General features: G+C 34.5%; 1 protein-coding gene across 1 annotated transcript; it reads left to right on the top strand.

Annotated features, from left to right (window-relative positions):
* The first annotated feature begins 2034 nt into the window (after positions 1-2034).
* On the top strand, positions 2035-15517 carry hcn3 (hyperpolarization activated cyclic nucleotide-gated potassium channel 3). The gene is made up of 7 exons (XM_073821407.1): positions 2035-3131; positions 9811-10243; positions 11446-11607; positions 11737-11955; positions 12034-12180; positions 14105-14345; positions 14518-15517. The coding sequence occupies exons 1-7, from the start codon at positions 2620-2622 to the stop codon at positions 14736-14738; spliced, it is 1935 nt and encodes a 644-aa protein (XP_073677508.1). The 5' UTR covers positions 2035-2619; the 3' UTR covers positions 14739-15517.
* The last annotated feature ends 2382 nt before the right edge of the window (positions 15518-17899 follow it).

The raw sequence follows: 17899 nt of genomic DNA, 5'->3' as shown, positions 1-17899 counted from the left end.
CAGTCAAAAGTTTTTAAACAGTAAGACTTTTATTGTTTTTTTTATAGAAAAGATTTATCTTCTGCTCTCCAAGCAAAAGCAGTAATATTGTGAAATATTTTTACTATTTAAAATAACTGCTTTCTATTTAAATATATTTTTAAAGGTAATTTTTTTTCCTGTGATCAAAGCTAAATTTTCCCCATCATTACTTCAGCCTTCAGTGTCACATGATCCTTTAGAAATCATTCTAATATGCTGTTCAAGAAACATTTATCTTTATTATTATTATAATTTAGGATTCTCTGATAAATAAAAAGATCCAAAGATCAGCATTTATCTGAAATCTGAAAAGTTTTTGTAACATTATAAACCATACCATTCATAAGCTTGGAGTCAGTATAATTTATTATGGGAAAGAAATTATAGAAATGAATAATTACATCTGGCAAGGATGCTTTAAATTGATCAAAAGTAATGATAAAGACATTTATAATTCTAACAAAAGATTTCTATTTCAGATAAATGCTTTTCTTCTGAACTTACTATTTATCATCTTCTCAGCCGTTTTCAACATAATAATAATAATTCATATTTTGAGCAGCATATCATAATATTAGAATGATTTCTGAAGGATCATGTGACTGGAGTAACGATGCTAAAAATTCAGCTTTGAAATCACAGGAATAAATTACATTTTTAAATATTCAAATAGAAAACAGCGAGCAGAAGGGACTTTAAAAAAACATTGAACACTTTTGACTGGTAGTGTACATAAAGCAGTGAAATAAATAAAATAAAAAATGGTGCATTATAAATGCATTCATACATTATTTAAATTATATAATATATTATATTATATACTTATATATTTTAAATAAATAAAAAAAATGACTTCATACATAAATACATACTAAATTTTTAAATGAATTTACTTCTAGTGAAAACGCAACATTTTTTAAATGGCATTTTTAAAACAAACTAACAAACAAATAAATACTAAATTTTGAATGTATGCATAGGGGAGAGAGGGGACAGTTGCAACAAGGCTTATTTCTTCAAGCAGGAATAAGATACAGAGATGATATTCATACTGCACATGTTTTATTGGCCCCTCATACTTCCTGGAAGAAATCAGCCACATGATCATTCCTTCTACCAAAAATCATTTTCTTGGTAAAAAAAAAAGTATTTTTTTAAAGATGAGATTTTTGGTTATAGTGTCTAAGTTGTTTGTTTGACCCATTGTAAAAATATAACATATTAATCAGTGCGTTCTGAGCTTCTGATAGGCATGGCTAGTGTGTGTCTATGATATTGTCTCAAGCTAATATAACAATTTTATCATGGCTATCACTGTAACATGCTGTCCCTTACTACAATACTGATTTAAAAGCTTGCCATAACATGCATAATTGTAATTTTATAATGATAATAGAAATTAACCCCTTTAATAGTTAGTTATCTCTCCTTTTTTAAGTGAATAGGTAAAAAATTTACTTAAGAATGTTTTTAATTTACTATTCTTTATTTTTTTTTACAGCCAATTTGCCTTATTAAAGACCCTGACTGTGTACAAATAAAATAAAGAAATTGCAAAATTATATTTAAGAATGATTTAATTACATTTAATTAAATGTTTTGTGGGGACAGCTGCAACATTTCACTTTGTCTATTTAAGGGTAAATTGTACGTATATTATCATATGTACGCTTGTTGCAGCAATATGGGGGAGTAGCTGACAGATGTGGCTTTATTGTATTAAATTTTCGACTTTCTAATACAAACAGTCTCTGAGAAACTAAAGGAAATGCAAAAAGTGTTACAACTGTCCCCACTCTCCCCTATATATTTCTGCCCACACGTAGAATGTATTTCTAAAGCTTACAGCAGCCTCAGGTAAATACACCTGTGAGCCTCCAGCGTATTCCGGGTCCTCTAGCACAGATTGGCCCCGCCCATTTCCTCCCCAGCCGGGCCGCTGAGGTGTGACGCTCTCTCCCCTACCTGTTCATCCCGACAGCTTGTTGAACAGATAACACGCAGGTGTCAGCAGAGAGGGAGATAAAGACAGCGCCTGCTATCAAGAAGCCGATTATACACAAACCTCTGCGGGTTTCATCCCGTTCTCTATGTATTAACTGCCGCGTGATTTGACCACAAGACAACCGGCGCGCTCGTTCAGAGGAGGATTTTGCCAACGCGCGAAATGGTGAATGTGTGGAAAGTGGATACGGGGGAATAATATTGACAATAAATGCACTTATTCCCAGAGGAACTTTCCAAGGGCGGATGAATTAACGCAGAGAGGAACGTCTGGATTCTCCTCGGAAGTTTTGGGAGTCCGTTTGGACTGGTAAACTTACAGTAAATGGGATTTATTGAGACCTAGTGCTTTGTGTTCATATATAGCTTGAGAAAGAGTTTTAAAAAAGGTTAAGTTTGCATTATGAGTATTTAAAGACAAATTAACAACTACATTCATCTTTAAGGAGTGTTAAATCACATATTTCATACAAACCTTACATGGTTTTCAAATACAAAAGGATTCTTGACAAAAGCATCATGTCCTCATCCTTGTCTTGAGACTCCATCTGCCAAACTAGTCATCAACCTGAACCTAAACATCAGATCTGAATTATGGATGGTGATGGGCAGCCTCCGGCTTCAAATGGTGACTCGAAACTCCGCTCCAGAGGTGGCTTCTCCCTCACCAACTGGCGTTCCTCTTCGAAAACTTTACTACGAGGAGAACAAACTGGAGAGGACGTGAGCCGCAGGCTGCTGTCTGTTGTGAACCACCAGGAACGTACAGACTCAGGGGCCAGTCCCACCTCCAAATCCCTCGAGGTGACCGCAGGGTTAGATGGCTCAACGGCAACCACCACTGTGACCACATCTACCCCGCCTCACCTCGACAAAGCCATGGCAGAGCCAACGGGGCCTTCGAGAGCCCCTCAGCCATCCGAATCAGAAGAAAGGGTCTTCACTGATCAGTCCACATTTCTTCAGAGACAATTCAGCTCTATGCTGCAGCCAGGGGTCAACAAGTTCTCGCTGCGAATGTTTGGGAGTGCGAAGGGTATTGCAGTCGAGCAGGAACGGGTCAAGTCATTTGGGGTTTGGATTATACACCCATATAGTGACTTCAGGTGAGTGACGCCAGGGGGAAGGGAAAATATGACTTGGCAGGACATCAAACAAGGGTGGTGTTGTTGTGAATACCACAGTAGTCTTTTAAGTAAACAACCAAAGGTTTTTAATTATAGTAGTATATAGGCTACTAAAATTTGGGTTTGTGGTTCTGATATATATATATATATATATATATATATATATATATATATATATATATATATATATATATATATATATACACATACATATATATATATATATATATACATACATATATATATATATATATATATATATATATACATACATATATATATATATATATATATATATACATACATACATATATATATATATATATATATACATACATATACAATATACACACATACATATAGTTGAGGTCAAATGTTTTCAGAATCTGCTAAATGTTAATTATTTTACCCAAATATGAAGGATCATTCAAAATGCATGTATTTTTTATTTAGTACTGACCTGAATAAGACATTTCACATAAAAGATGTTTACATACAGTCCACAAGAGAAAATAATAGTTGAATTTATAAAAATGACCGTGTTCATATTTTACATTCTTGATACTGTGTTGTTAACTGAAAGATCTTCAGCTGTTTTTTGTTTTGTTTTGTTTTTTGGTCATAGTTGTTTCATGCGTCCCTTGTTTGTCCTGAACAGTTAAACTGCTTGCTGTTCTTCAGAAAAATCCTTCAGGTTCCACAAATTCTTTGGTTTTTCAGCATTTTTGTGCATTTGCACCTAGGGTTGCAAAGGTTTTTTTTATTATTAATTTCTGGAAAATTTGTGGTAAATTTCCGGAAACTTTTCAAAAATTCCCATCAAAGATTCCAAAGCATCCTTAAAGGTTCCAAAATTTTTGGAATGTAGGATTTTAAAATCCATCTTTTCACACTGAGGGACTCATATGCAACTATTACAGAATGTTCAAACACTCACTGATGCTTCAGAAGGAAACACAACGCATTAAGATCCGGGGGTGAAAACTTTTGAACAGAATGAAGATGTGTACATTTTTCTTATTTTGCCTAAATATCATATTTTTTTATATTTTGTACTACCCTTTAGAAGCTACAGAAGATATTTAAAAGACAAAATAAGTTTACCCTGATCTTTGTATTCCAAAAGTTTTCACTCCCCGGCTCATAATGCAATGCTTTTCCTTCTGAAGCATCAGTGAGCGTTTGAACCTTCTGTAATAGTTGCATACAGTCCCTTAGTTGTCCTCAGTGTGAAATGATGGATCTCAAAATCATACAGTCATTGTTGGAAAGGGTTCAAATACACAAAAATGCTAAAAAAACTAAAGAATTTGTGTGACCTGAAGGATTTTTCTGAAAAACAACAGGCAGTTTAACTGTTCAGGACAAACAAAGAACTCATGAACAACTATCACAAAAAAAAAGAAAAAAAAGATATATATATATTTTAGGTATTTTTTGTCATTTTGTTGTTTTTGTCATTTTTTAAAATTTGTTTTTTAATATAATGCCTGTTAGTTTTGTTTGAATCATTTCGGTAACACTTTACAGTAAGGTGTCATTTGTTAATGTTAGTTAATGTATGAACAAACAGTGAGCAATTCATTTATTAGACTATCTGTTAATCTTTGTTAATGCTAGTTAATAATGATAATGTTACTATAATTTCAGTAATTCAACTTAAACTAAAATGAAAAGTATTACTAGCTAAAGTAGAATAAATGTAAATCTAACAAATAAATAAAATATTTTTATTACTTTTTTTGTTTTAGTTAATGATAACAATACTGTTCCATATACACAGAAAACATGAGATGAAGCGCATATGTGTAAATAATTTAAATGTAAATATTGAGATGATTTGCATAGAACTTTTTCTAAACTTGATACAGTGCATGAAATCTTTTAACTAATATAAACTGTAATTGTTACAATGATGGCAGACTTTAAGTCGTATCAATTTGACATGACATGAAATAACAATACTGACAAGAATTTCACCTCATAAACAATACAATTGGTGAAAAAATCTCATAGATATGCACTGAAGGAGGCATCTGGCAGTTTTATAGTGTAGAAATATTAATAAAAATAAATGTGTATATATAAAAATAGTGAATGTGAGAAAACACCTTGCAATTAAAGGTCACTTTTACAAATTTCTATCAATAATCATACAATGTCAGCTAGGGCTGCAACGATTCGTCGACGTTGTCGACAAAAATCGATAATAGAAATAGTCGACAATGAATTTCATTGTCGATGTTGTCGCCAGACAACCGAGTGAGGCATCTTTCTGCCGAGAGTCGCACATACGCAGCTTCTATGCTGAGCGATAACATACAGAAATGGCGGCGTCCAACGCAGCAGCTGCGCGTACCAAAACACGCCCGTTTCACACATACTCCGTCTGCAGTGCGTTTTTTTTCCACACCCATGTTAACGGATTAGAACGTTCACAATGTACGGACTGCAAATGCGTTCTGTGTGAAAGCAAAACGAGTCTGTGCTTCTTCTGCACCGCATACGTAACGCACACGGACTGTAGACGCACTGCAGACTGAGTATGTATGAAACAGGCGTAACGTTTGGGAGCATTTTAGCCTGCTACGGCGAATTAAAATATTACCTGCATGGTTTGTAAAGCAGTCCTTGCGCATCACGGCAGCACCTCTGTGATGCACGAACATTTAAAGAGAAAGCACGTCGGACAGTTGAATGAAACGGAGTTTGGCTGGCCTCGGTAAGATTTAAATAACATGGAAGCCAATACGTTTTGTTTTGGATATACATTTTTGTTTACTGTTTTATTGCTGCTGATGGTTTACAGGAAGAAAATGTTTACTTGATTTTAATTTATTTTTTCTTATAAAACAAATGTGCCTGTCCATTAAAAAAATAAGTTTCTTAATTTATGCATTTATGTCTGTACTGACCGAGCACTGTGCCTAATTGGTTTTAGACAGGGCATTTTTATTTACTTTTAGTATGAATTGGCCTATCAGCAGCAAAATATGCATTTTTCATTGAAGTACCCCCTTCTTTCTTGTGTTTACTATAATTTTCCACATAACTAAAGCAATCTCATGCTAAATTTGAGAAAAATTGAATAATTATCCGATTAGTCGACTAATCGTTTCAATAGTCGGTGACTAGTCGACTATTAAAATAGTCGTTAGTTGCAGCCCTAATGTCAGCAAGCACTTACACAACAAATCAGGTCCTTAAAGCACAAACCCTTTCAATCACCACAGTAAAGCACAATGCAGCACAGGTCAGTTACATGCTTTCCCTTATAGAGTTACCATTAGCCGGAAAGGGTATCAGCGTTCATGGATGGGCTGGATGGACCCACTTGGTTACAGAGTGTCAGGTTGATGTTCTTTGTCTGAAACACGTACTCAGAGAAAGCAGCAAGATGTAAAGGGATAAACGGACTGTGTTGACAGAAAGCAAGACATGATGGGTAATAGGAATTCAATCGCGACACCTACAGTATTTCAGCGTCCAAAGAGAAAAAAATAAATATGAAATCAAACTCGAATTAATCTTAGGCACTAGAAACAACAGTTACATGTCTTATTTTCCTATAATTTGTTTAATGTGCCAGAATTGTATTTTTAGATTAGAGTAAAACAAACCCATGAACCAGTTACTACCGTTTTATCAACACAGATCAAATGCTTCTTAAATTTCCAGGCCCAGTTTTTTAGCCAATTACTTCAACTCCACTTTTTGTTTAAGGTATATATTTTGTTTTGTTTCAGTTAACATATTTTTTTTACAAATAGATTTGTAACACTATAATAAGGTGTCATTTGTTAACATTAGTTAATGTATTAACTAACATGAACGATATGATATAGTTGAAGTTAGAAGTTTACATACACCTTGCAGAATCTGCAAAATGTTAATTATTTTACCAAAATAAGAGGGATAATACAAAATGCATGTTTTTTTTATTTCATGAGTCCCTTGTTTGTCTGCTGTTCTTCAGAACAAATTCTTTGGGTTTTCAGCATTTGTGTATTTGAACTCTTTCCAACAATAACTGTATGATTTTGAGATCCATCTTTTCACGCTCAGGACAACTGAGGGACTCATCTGCAACAATTACAGAAGGTAACAAACTTTTTTTTTTAAACACAGAATTATTTAGCCTAAATATCATATTTTTTCATTTAGTACTGCCCTTCAGAAGCTACAGAAGACACTTACATGTTTTCCAGAAGACAAAATAAGTTAAATTTACCCTGATCTTCAAATTCAAAAAGTTTTCACTCCCTGGCTCTTAATTTCCTTGAGTGTTTAAACCTTCTGTAATAGTTGCATATGAGTTCCTCAGTTATCCTCACTGTGAAAAGGTGGATCTCAAAATCATACATTCATTGTTGGAAAGGAAAAAACTAAGAATGGACCTGGACAATTTTTTCTGAATAACAGCGGGCAAACAAATTAAGGAACTCATGAACAAAAAAACACAGCTGTGGATCATTCAGGTAACAACACAGTGTTAAGCATCAAGTGTATGTAAACTTTTGAACAGGGTCATTTTTATAAATTCAACTATTTTCTCTTGTAGACTATATGTGACCCTGGACCACAAAACCAGTCATAAGGTTAAATTTGACAAAACTGAGATTTATACATCATATGAAGGCTCAAAAAATAAGCTTTCTATTGATGTATGGTTTGTTAGGATCGGACAATATTTGGCTGAGATACATCTATTTGAAATCAGAAATCTGAGGATGCAAAAAAATCAAAAAGACTGAGAAAATCACCTTTAAAGTTGTCCAAATTAGGTTCTTAACAATGCATATTACAAATCAAAAATTACATTTTGATATGTTTACAGTAGGAATTTTACAAAAAATCTTCATGGAACATGAACTTTACTTAATTTCTTAATGATTTTTGGCATAAAAGAAAAATCAAAAATTTTGACCCATGCAATGTATTTTTGGCTATTGCTACAAATATACCCCAGCGACTTAAGACTGGTTTTGTGGTCCAGGGTCACATATGTAAATGCTATTTATGTGAAATATCTTATTCAGGTCAGTACTAAATAAAAAATACCATGCATTTCGTATGATCCCTCTTATTTTGGTCAAATATATAACATTTAGCAGATTCTGCAAGGTGTATGTAAACTTTCGACTTCAGCTGTATGTAATATTTAAGAACATGTATTCAAAATAGCCATTCATTCCAGGTGACTGACGCTGCTTTGGAAAATATGACCACAGATGGAAACTTCAAACCACCGTGCACATGTACGGTTGTGCGTAAAAGGCTGCATATCCAGTTTAAACAGTCGCATACTGTACAGTGCGTTTACGACTCTCCATTACCACTTTAGTAATTAACATGGAGAGGAATGTTTTGCAACACGTGTAATTGACGTAATTAGCCTGTTTTCTCAAGGACGTGGATATTTATTTGAACAAATGCCTTTTTTTGTGATTGAACTTTTGAATCAAACTGTATGTACATTATGGATTAACTTGTAATAGAGTGCCAGGTGTGCTTTACAGAGTCACATATTTGTTTCTTAGAAATCTTTTATTTATCTGCAAACGTCTTGGGCTGGTTGAATTTATTTCCACGAAACATGTGACGCCGCCATAGGACGGCGCCTTATTAAGTTACAGGGACAGTTACCCTATAGCACTCTGAAAGACTGGTTCAAACCAGTGACCTTTGGGTTATCAGTCTTTAAACCACAGGGAATGATGAATTGAATTTTTCTCTACTTTGTTTTTATTAACATTTTTGTAACCTACGTTGCTTAGTTTAGAGGCAACATTGGGTACTAGAACGTCTCAAAATTCATGGAAAATTATTAGCTTTTAGATTAGGGACGAATGACACATTGCTTAGTGACCGATATTAATTTTCTTACATTTTCTTATATATTTGTATTTTTTATTTTATATTTTCATGTACTATATATATAGAGAGAGAGAGCGAGAGAGAGCATTAAATATCTAGTAAATGTATCTGTCTAGTATTAAATATTTAATTGTGCAAGCTCATTTAGCATATTTTGACATTTAGATTTAGTTATCTAATGCTCTTTTAAATTATTATTTAAGAACACTAACAATTTATTAACACTGTTAATTGTAGCAAGTTTAGCAGCTCAAAATGAATCTGTTTTTCATATTGTACAATAATGTGATTTTGCACTTGTGATTTTAGTTTTTTAATATATTATGTTTACCTACATAAAATATTGTAGAATTGTAATAATAGTAATAAGCAATTTAATAGGCATTAAACCTTATAACCAATCAAACGCATTTTTGTTGAACTTAGGAATGCATTGGCCAATCAAAAGTGCTTAGATTAGTCAGCGATGAAAATGCCGGAGATCATCATAAACAACACAGTGGAGATACAATGTAAATAAAAGAGCAATAATCTACAATGATGATTTTTGTCATAATATTGGAGCTCTAAAAACTGCTGTTGTTTACATGTAAAATTTAGATACAATTCTAAACAGTCTATTGTTATTTAAAATGGGTACATTTTTTAAAAAAAATTTATAATAATGGACAAATGTAATTATTACCCCTGGAAATCGATTTGAATTGTTGCTATGAATTTTAAAGTACATACTCCAGACTCCAGAAGTTTTGTTCCTTACATCATGCATTTTCACACACAGGTTCTACTGGGATTTTGTGATGCTGTGCCTGATGATGGGCAACCTTGTCATTCTGCCATGGGGCATCACCTTTTTTGAGGATCAGAACACGCTGCCGTGGATCACTTTCAATGTGGCCTCCGACACCCTCTTCCTGGCTGACCTCGTCTTCAACTTTCGTACTGGCATTATGGAAGGAGACAACTCCCAAATCATCCTGGACCCGCAAGTGATCGGTCGGCGTTACCTGCGAGGCTGGTTCCTGGTGGACTTCATCTCCTCTATTCCAGTGGACTACATCTTCCTGGTGGTGGATATAGAAGCCCGGTTGGAGTCGGCAGAGGTGTACCGCACCGCCAGGGCTTTGCGCATTGTCCGCTTCACCAAGATCCTCAGTCTGCTCAGATTGTTGCGCTTGTCCAGACTTATACGTTACATTCATCAGTGGGAAGAGGTGAGCAAAAGAACAGGAAGAGAAAAGGATAGAGGAACTCGAGACTAGAATATCAAAGAAGGAAATTTAGTTGCAGAAAATGTGCCAATTTGACTTCTGTCCGAGGAAAACATTAAAATGCACTATGATTAATGATTTTTTTTAATGACTTAATATTCCAATGGACAAGCAATTTGTCCATTCATAACAAATTGATTTCTTAACTTTTAGAGTCAGTCTCAGTCTCTCCTCGTCCTTCTTTGATAAGTTAATATACTAGACCTGAGGTGCTCTACTTTAGATTACATTAGAGTTTTTAGTGTTTTCACATTCACATTACCTGCCAACATATATCGCTCACTTAAAATTAAAAGATTAGTTCACTCCTGAATTAAAATTTCCTAATAATTTACTCTCCCCATGTCATCCAACATGTTCATGTCTTTCTTTCTTCAGTCAAAAAGAAATTAAGGTTTTTGAGGAAACATTCCAGGATTTTTCTCCATATGGTGGACTTCAACAGGTTGAAGGTTCAAATTGTAGTTTTAGAGCAGCTCCAAAGAACTACACACTATCCCAGCCAAGGAACAAGGGTCTTATCTAGCTGAACAATCCGTAATTTTCTAAAAATTTTCAAAGCAGTAGGGTAGGACCACAAACTCCATCTCATTTTCTTCCATAACTTCAAAATCATAATATTTCTTTGGTAAATAACCTGGATTTGGCAAAAAGGCTTTTTAAATCATTGATTTAGGTGGGTACAGGCATGCTACATAATGTCTGTTTTCAAATGCGCTTAAAGGCCTAAAGTGCTTGAACCCTGGTAATAAATTGTTTGAATTTCTTAAAAAAATATCAAATTTGAAAGCTGAGACTTTGTTTCATACCTAAAGTAACCTGTTCTGTCTTGTTTGTTGGCGTGTTGTCAGTTTTCTCTTTGCCCCGCAATGTATTTTTCACTGTTTAAGAAAATGCACCATGGCTTGTCGAACATTGCAACAGTAACAAAGGGGGTCGGTTCTTTGGGAAGGGTCAAGTTGAAAGGGTTAGAGGGCTGAACCCGGAAACCGTATTCGATACATCACAACTTAACAGGTGGATTGAAATGACTGGGTTACACCTGTAAAAAATTCAACCAACAACAAAAACAACAGTGAACATGACTACACCTTTAGAGCCTTCCTAGTGCTGACTGTACATCTGTCATCTCATTTTTTTTACAGCTCTTTCATATGACCTATGACCTTGCAAGCGCAGTAGTTCGCATAGTGAATCTGATTGGAATGATGCTGCTGCTGTGTCACTGGGATGGCTGCATGCAGTTCATGGTGCCCATGTTGCAAGATTTCCCGCCAAACTGCTGGGTCTCCAAAAACAACATGGTGGTATGTTTGGATCTTGGGTAGTGTCTCAAAGGCACACTAGTTTGTTAGCAAACAGAAAAAGCACTTCTGCTACCTAGATAAATCTTAAACATTTATATTTTGCTTGCTTTTTATGTCCTTCTTTGTCAGAATGCCACTTGGGATGTCCAATACTCCTATGCCGTTTTTATGGCCATGAGCCATATGCTGTGTATTGGATATGGTGCTCAGGCTCCTGAGGGACCAACTGACGTCTGGCTCACGATGATTAGCATGATTATTGGCGCCACCTGCTACGCCATGTTCTTGGGCAATGCCACCACCCTGATCCAGTCCTTGGATGCTTCCCATCGTCAGTATCAAGAGAAGGTACTAGTTGCTCAGTAAAGCATTTTTAAAACTGTTTTTTCCCTTTTATCAACAGTTTGGTTGTTTGGTTTGTTACAGTACAAGCAGGTGGAGCAGTACATGTCCTTTCACAAGCTGCCAGCTGACATGAGGCAGAGGATCCATGATTATTATGAGCACCGTTTCCAGGGCAAGATGTTTGATGAGGAAAATATCCTCGAAGAACTCAGTGATCCACTAAAAGAGGTTTCTCTTATATTTTTCTTTCATGCTTTGTTCAGATAATCTTTCATGTAATAACTTGCTTCACCTAAGAAATTACTTTCATTTTTGGTTGACATCATTTGTAACCCGTGCTGGCAAAATGAGTCAGAATGCGCATTAATTTCTTCTAGTATTGAGCTACAGGCAAAATAAGTGAAAAGTGACAATTTGGTCGTTTTGAGGTTTGTTTGAGGTTTTCAGAAAAATTAGTTCATTAAGCCCTCTTCTAGCAATCCCAATGCACCAAATAGTAATTAAACATCTAAAATGATCTTTATTAGTACGTTTTCTGAGAGGAGTAACTTTCTTTCTGCTCACTTCTGGACGACTGATGCTGCTTCTCACCACAAGTTGTATATTAGATCAGTGCATTACAGTAGGTCTTAATATAGATCTGTCTCAGTGTTAATCAAACATTAAAAGAAAAGACGGAATCACTCGCTGCTCTTGATTAAACTACTGTTTATTTGCATTGTTGTTCTAAATTTTAATAACAAAGATAAAATAAAAAAATGCTATATTGTGATTACAAATATAGTAATTGTCATTAAGAAAAGAATTGGAGGAAAATATGCAATGTTGCTTGGTGATTTTGCTTTGGAATCTTCAGAAAACTTAAACTCGATTTTTCTTAAAATCAGCTCTGCAGACACTTTCGCCTTCAAAAGGCATTTTGAAGGCATTTTAATGGAGAATGTGAAAATAAAAACAACATTTTTGAAAATTTGATCATTCTGACTCATTTTCTCAGCAAGTGTCACATTTATTCACGGTGAAGAAGCAAGTTGTGCTGCTCACAAGGTCAGTCACATGTTTGCCATCTGTGAACAAAATGTCTGTTTTTGCGCTGACAATTAATAAATTCATATTTAATTTAATAATAGGAAAACAATATGATTTACCCCATGATTTACTCCCCCTCAAGCCATCCTAGTTGTATATAACTTTGTTCTTTCAGACGAATACAATCAGAGTTATATAAAAAAATGTCCTGGCTTTTCCAACCTTTATAATGGCAGTGAATGGGTGTTGAGATTATGAAGTCCAATAAAGTGCATCCATCCATCATAAAAAGCTCTCCACAAGGCCCTGCGTTTGTGTAAGAAAAATATCCATATTTAAGCTTTATAAACCACAATCTCTTGCTTCTGTTAACTGTCGTATGCATGTTAATGAGAGAGTACTGTTCCAGCGAATGACGTAGGATGTAGGCCTAGCGTAAGATCAGGTGGCAATATGCTAGTCTCATGAGAACCAAGTTTGGTTTACAGCAAAGTAAGTCTCCTCTTGCCTTATATCGAAATCCTCCTACAATTTTCTTTACAGATCCTCATTATGTACTTCTAATTAGTGACCTACGCCATCCGCTGGAATGCAACTCTCTTGTAAACAGTTTATAAACTTTTAAATGTGGGTATTTTTCCTACTTAAATCCATCAGTTTGCTTCACCAGGCCTCTATTAACACTTTGGAGTCATGTGGAGCACTTTTTATGATAGATAGATAGATGCATTATATTGGCTTAAAAATGTCAGCAGCCATTCACTGGCATTATAAAGCTTGGAAGAGCTAGGACATTATTTAATGTAACTCCGATTGTATTAGTCTGAAAGAAGAAAGTCACATACACATAGGATGGCTTGAGGGTGAGGAACGGAATAAATTTTTCATTTTTGGGTGAACTATCCCTTTAAGGTTACAGAGTTTTGTTCCTCAAATGTAGTCCCTTTTGTTATATCTTAGCATGCCTCAGTTAAATAAGACACATCCTTATCCATATACTCTTTATTCTTAATCTTAGTTCTTATCTTAATAAAAACTGCTTTATAACTGCTTAACTGCATTATGGATTGGTAGATTACAATGGTATTCCTAATCCATCCTGTATTGTGTTTTTGACCTGCAGGAGATAGTGAACTATAACTGCCGTGGGCTGGTGGCTAACATGCCACTCTTTGCAAACGCCGATCCTCACTTTGTCACAGTGCTCCTCACAAAGTTACGCTTCGAGGTCTTTCAGCCGGGTGATTTAGTCATCCGTGAAGGGACGCTCGGTCGTAAGATGTACTTTATCCAGCATGGCTGCGTCACTGTGATCACTCTGGACAAAAAAGAAAAGAAACTGAATGACGGCTGCTACTTCGGGGGTGAGTTTGATTCTTTTTCCAGTGTTTTCTTTATGCACTGATGCTGTTGTGTAGAACAAAACTGAGTACAGGAATTAATACCGGCGAAGATAATATCGCAATATACATCAGACTATGAACAACAGACTACTGATATAAAAGTGATTTGAGCTAAATATTTGTTCTTTTTTAGAGATCTGTCTGCTGACCCGAGGACGTCGTACAGCCAGTGTCAGAGCCGACACATACTGCAGACTTTACTCACTCAGTGTGGACAGCTTTAATGAGGTCTTAGAGGAGAACCCATTAATGAGGAGGGCGTTTGAGAGCGTAGCGGTGGACCGGCTAGAGCGTGAGCGGGACGGAAACGGCTTTGTGTATTCATACAAGAGTGTGGAGGATGTTGGGGACTGATGGTGTCTCGTTCTTTGTGAACTTTGACTGAGCGGACTCACCGAAGATGAATGAATGTAGAAAAAAACATGGTGTTACAGTGTCCATATACACTCCCAGACAAAAGTTTTTGAACAGTAAGATTTTTAATGTTTTTAAAGAAGTCTCTTCTGCTGACCAAACCTGCATTTATTTGATTTAAAATACTCAACAGCAGTAATATTTAAAATAGCTACTTTCTATTTAAATATATTTTAAAATGTAATTTATTCCTGTGATTTCAAAGCTACATAAAAAACTCCTTCATAAATCATTCTAATATGCTGATTCTAAAAGCTTGTGTAACATTATACACTATATAGCATTCAAAAGCTTGGAGTTAGCATAGTTTTTTATATTAAAAGGAATTTTGGAAATTAATGCTTTTATTTAGCAAGGATGCTTTAAAATGATCAAAAGTGATAATAAATACATTTATAATATTACAGAAGGTTTCTGTTTCAGATAAATGCTGTTCTTCTGAACTTTCTATTCATCAAAGAAACCTACTAAGAAATCTACTAAGCTGTTTTCAATATAATAATAATAATAATAAATGTTTTTTGAGCAGCAAATCAGAATATTAGAATGTTTTCTAAAGGATCATGCGACTGGAGTAATGATGCTAAAAAATACATTTTAAAATATATACTCAAATTAAAAAAAAACTATTTTAAATAGTAAACATATTTTAAAAATGTTCTGTTTTCTCTGTACTTTGGATCAAATAAATGCAGGCTTGTTGGGCAGAAGAGACTTCTTCTAAAAACAAAAAATCGTACTGTTCAAAAACTTTTGACTGCTAGTGTAATTGACAATAATGACAATGTACAGTTGCAGTATGGTGTGATTTATCTAATTAAAATAGATTTCTTATTCTTAATTTGACAGTGCAATAGGAACAAAAATAAACAATATCAATCCTGTAGTTCTTATAATGTTTAGTTGACTATTGACTGAATCCATGTAATTCATTTCAGTCAGAAATCATTAGTTTAACATGGACCTTAATTAATGTGCTAAAACAAATATGTATGCAGCAATTTATATATTATAATACAAGTACATTAACGATACAATGCAATTAAATCAACATAGCACAATGCATACCCTCCTATAGTTTCAAGTAGCCTTCAGTCAAGGACTTGCTTCCTGTAAATTTTGCATTTAGCAAAATATCTCCAAGGCGGTTTTGAATATGTTAACTCAGTACAGCTCATGTTTAACTCTTCAGTCGTGTTGTTGACATTGCTTTCATTTAAAATCCTGCAGGCAGCCACCAGCATATAACAGTGTTGCACTTATTCAATCTTTTCATTTTTGTCACTTCTGGTGGAAGGTCTCTGGATGTATGATTGATTCCTTATGGAGGCAAGCAGATAATCAAATTGAGGAAACATTTTGAAAATAATATTTCTATTAGTTGTTTTATAATGCAATAGTATACTGAATTCTATATGCTTTCCAGATCAACATTAAGCACTTAAGAATATCATGCACTGTAATAAGTAAAAGATGTCCGCTAGCTCAAAGACATGGATGAGCTGGGACATCCTGCCCATTGTCCTCTTAACTTCAAATTAAAGTATTAAACAATATGACTCACATAATCACTGATTAAACTCATTTCCGCTTGGCCTGAGCCCTTACTTATTTATGATAATCGCTCATAACCCCTTTGAGAAGAGGTTGTTTTCAGGTGTGCGTTTGAGGAAAATATGATTTATTTTGTTAGTAACATTTACTTACTTAACATTTAATTACTCTCCTCTGTGGCTGGAAATAAAAACATATACATTACCCCCACATAATGTGTGATATTGTAGAGAGTATTATGGAAAAAATCAACAACTGAGATTTTGAATATAAATGTTAATTTGTTTTTTTTTCATATGCCACTATATTGTTATTTTCAGGGAATTACAATTTCCTTTATTTATTGTTTTCATACTAAACACCAAATAAACTACACTTGATATCAAATAAAATGGTTTGTACTATTTATACTTTGGGAGAAATAATACGACTGAATATTTGACTATGAAACTTTATTTGAACAATAACACAGACGTAAAATTGTATTGGAAAGATAACAATATCAAATCAAGTGTCTTCAGGTTTACACAGATATCATTAGTCAGTTTATTTATGTATTTAGAGCTTTATATTTTAACTGCGTAACAGCGCCTCCGTACATAAACAGGTCAAAGCCGTTATTACATCCGGGTCGCTTGCTATATTGTTTCCGCTGTACATTTTATAACGCTGATCCAGGGAGATCACGAAGGTAAGCAGCGGTTCGAATTTTTCCACTTGATTTGTCTGTTTGCAGTTCAAGATTTTGACAGTTTGTTATTACAGTTTCAGTCTCATATACCTTCTGTAAATATATCCGAGCATTAACGTTGTGCAATGCCGCAGTCCCTCAAATGTCATGAGCGTGAATATGGAGGTCACTGCGGGACGAGTCCATTTTCAACCGGTTAACTTACTGTACAAAGTCTGAGAGAGTTTGGTTTGTGTGTTTATGCAATAATATATAATATAGAAGTTGTCTTTTATCTAAATGGATGCTTGCCACTGCTTAACTATTAAGTTTACACTTACCGTCTTTTGCCTTGCGTAACTGTTCCCTTCAGTAAAATTGTCTGAAGTTTTGATGCATTTTTGAGGGCTTTTTAGTTCATGTATGGATTATGTTATAGTGTTAAACATCAAAAGTTTGTGTTGTGTATTAATGTGTTGTGCTATTGTCATTTTGGCTTCCCTCAGGTCGTATTGTTCCCAACAAACATCCTGACATTTGATTTAGTAAACATTTGCAACAAATGCAACAATAACAATAGAAACCGGGTTTTTTTTTTTTCAGTTATAATTTCATGTTCTTTTTTAATTTTGTATTATTTACAAATTAATTTATTTGATTTATATATTATGTTTATAGTATATTTATTATTATTGTATTTGTTTTTAAGATTTCTCAAGTTTTTCATATAATATGTGTCCCAGGACCATAAAACCAGTCTTAAGCAGCACAGGTATATTTGTAGCAATAGCCAAAAATACATTGTATGGGTCAAAATTCTATTTTATTACCTATTTTTCCTTTATGCCAAAATCATTAGGATATTAAGTAAAGATCA

Source organism: Garra rufa, chromosome 17 (assembly GCF_049309525.1).
Source record: "Garra rufa chromosome 17, GarRuf1.0, whole genome shotgun sequence".
In the NCBI taxonomy this organism is placed as follows: Eukaryota; Metazoa; Chordata; class Actinopteri; order Cypriniformes; family Cyprinidae; genus Garra; species Garra rufa.
The sequence above is the reverse complement of the archived record's forward strand: the minus strand, read 5'-3'. Positions and strand labels throughout refer to the sequence as shown.

Excerpts from the sequence above, each read along its gene's own strand:
- hcn3 (XM_073821407.1), top strand. The coding sequence starts at position 2,620 with ATGGATGGTGATGGGCAGCCTCCGGCTTCAAATGGTGACTCGAAACTC. Across the intron at positions 12,181-14,104 it reads TCAGTGATCCACTAAAAGAG|GAGATAGTGAACTATAACTG; the intron begins GTTTCTCTTATA and ends TTTGACCTGCAG. Across the intron at positions 14,346-14,517 it reads TGACGGCTGCTACTTCGGGG|AGATCTGTCTGCTGACCCGA; the intron begins GTGAGTTTGATT and ends GTTCTTTTTTAG.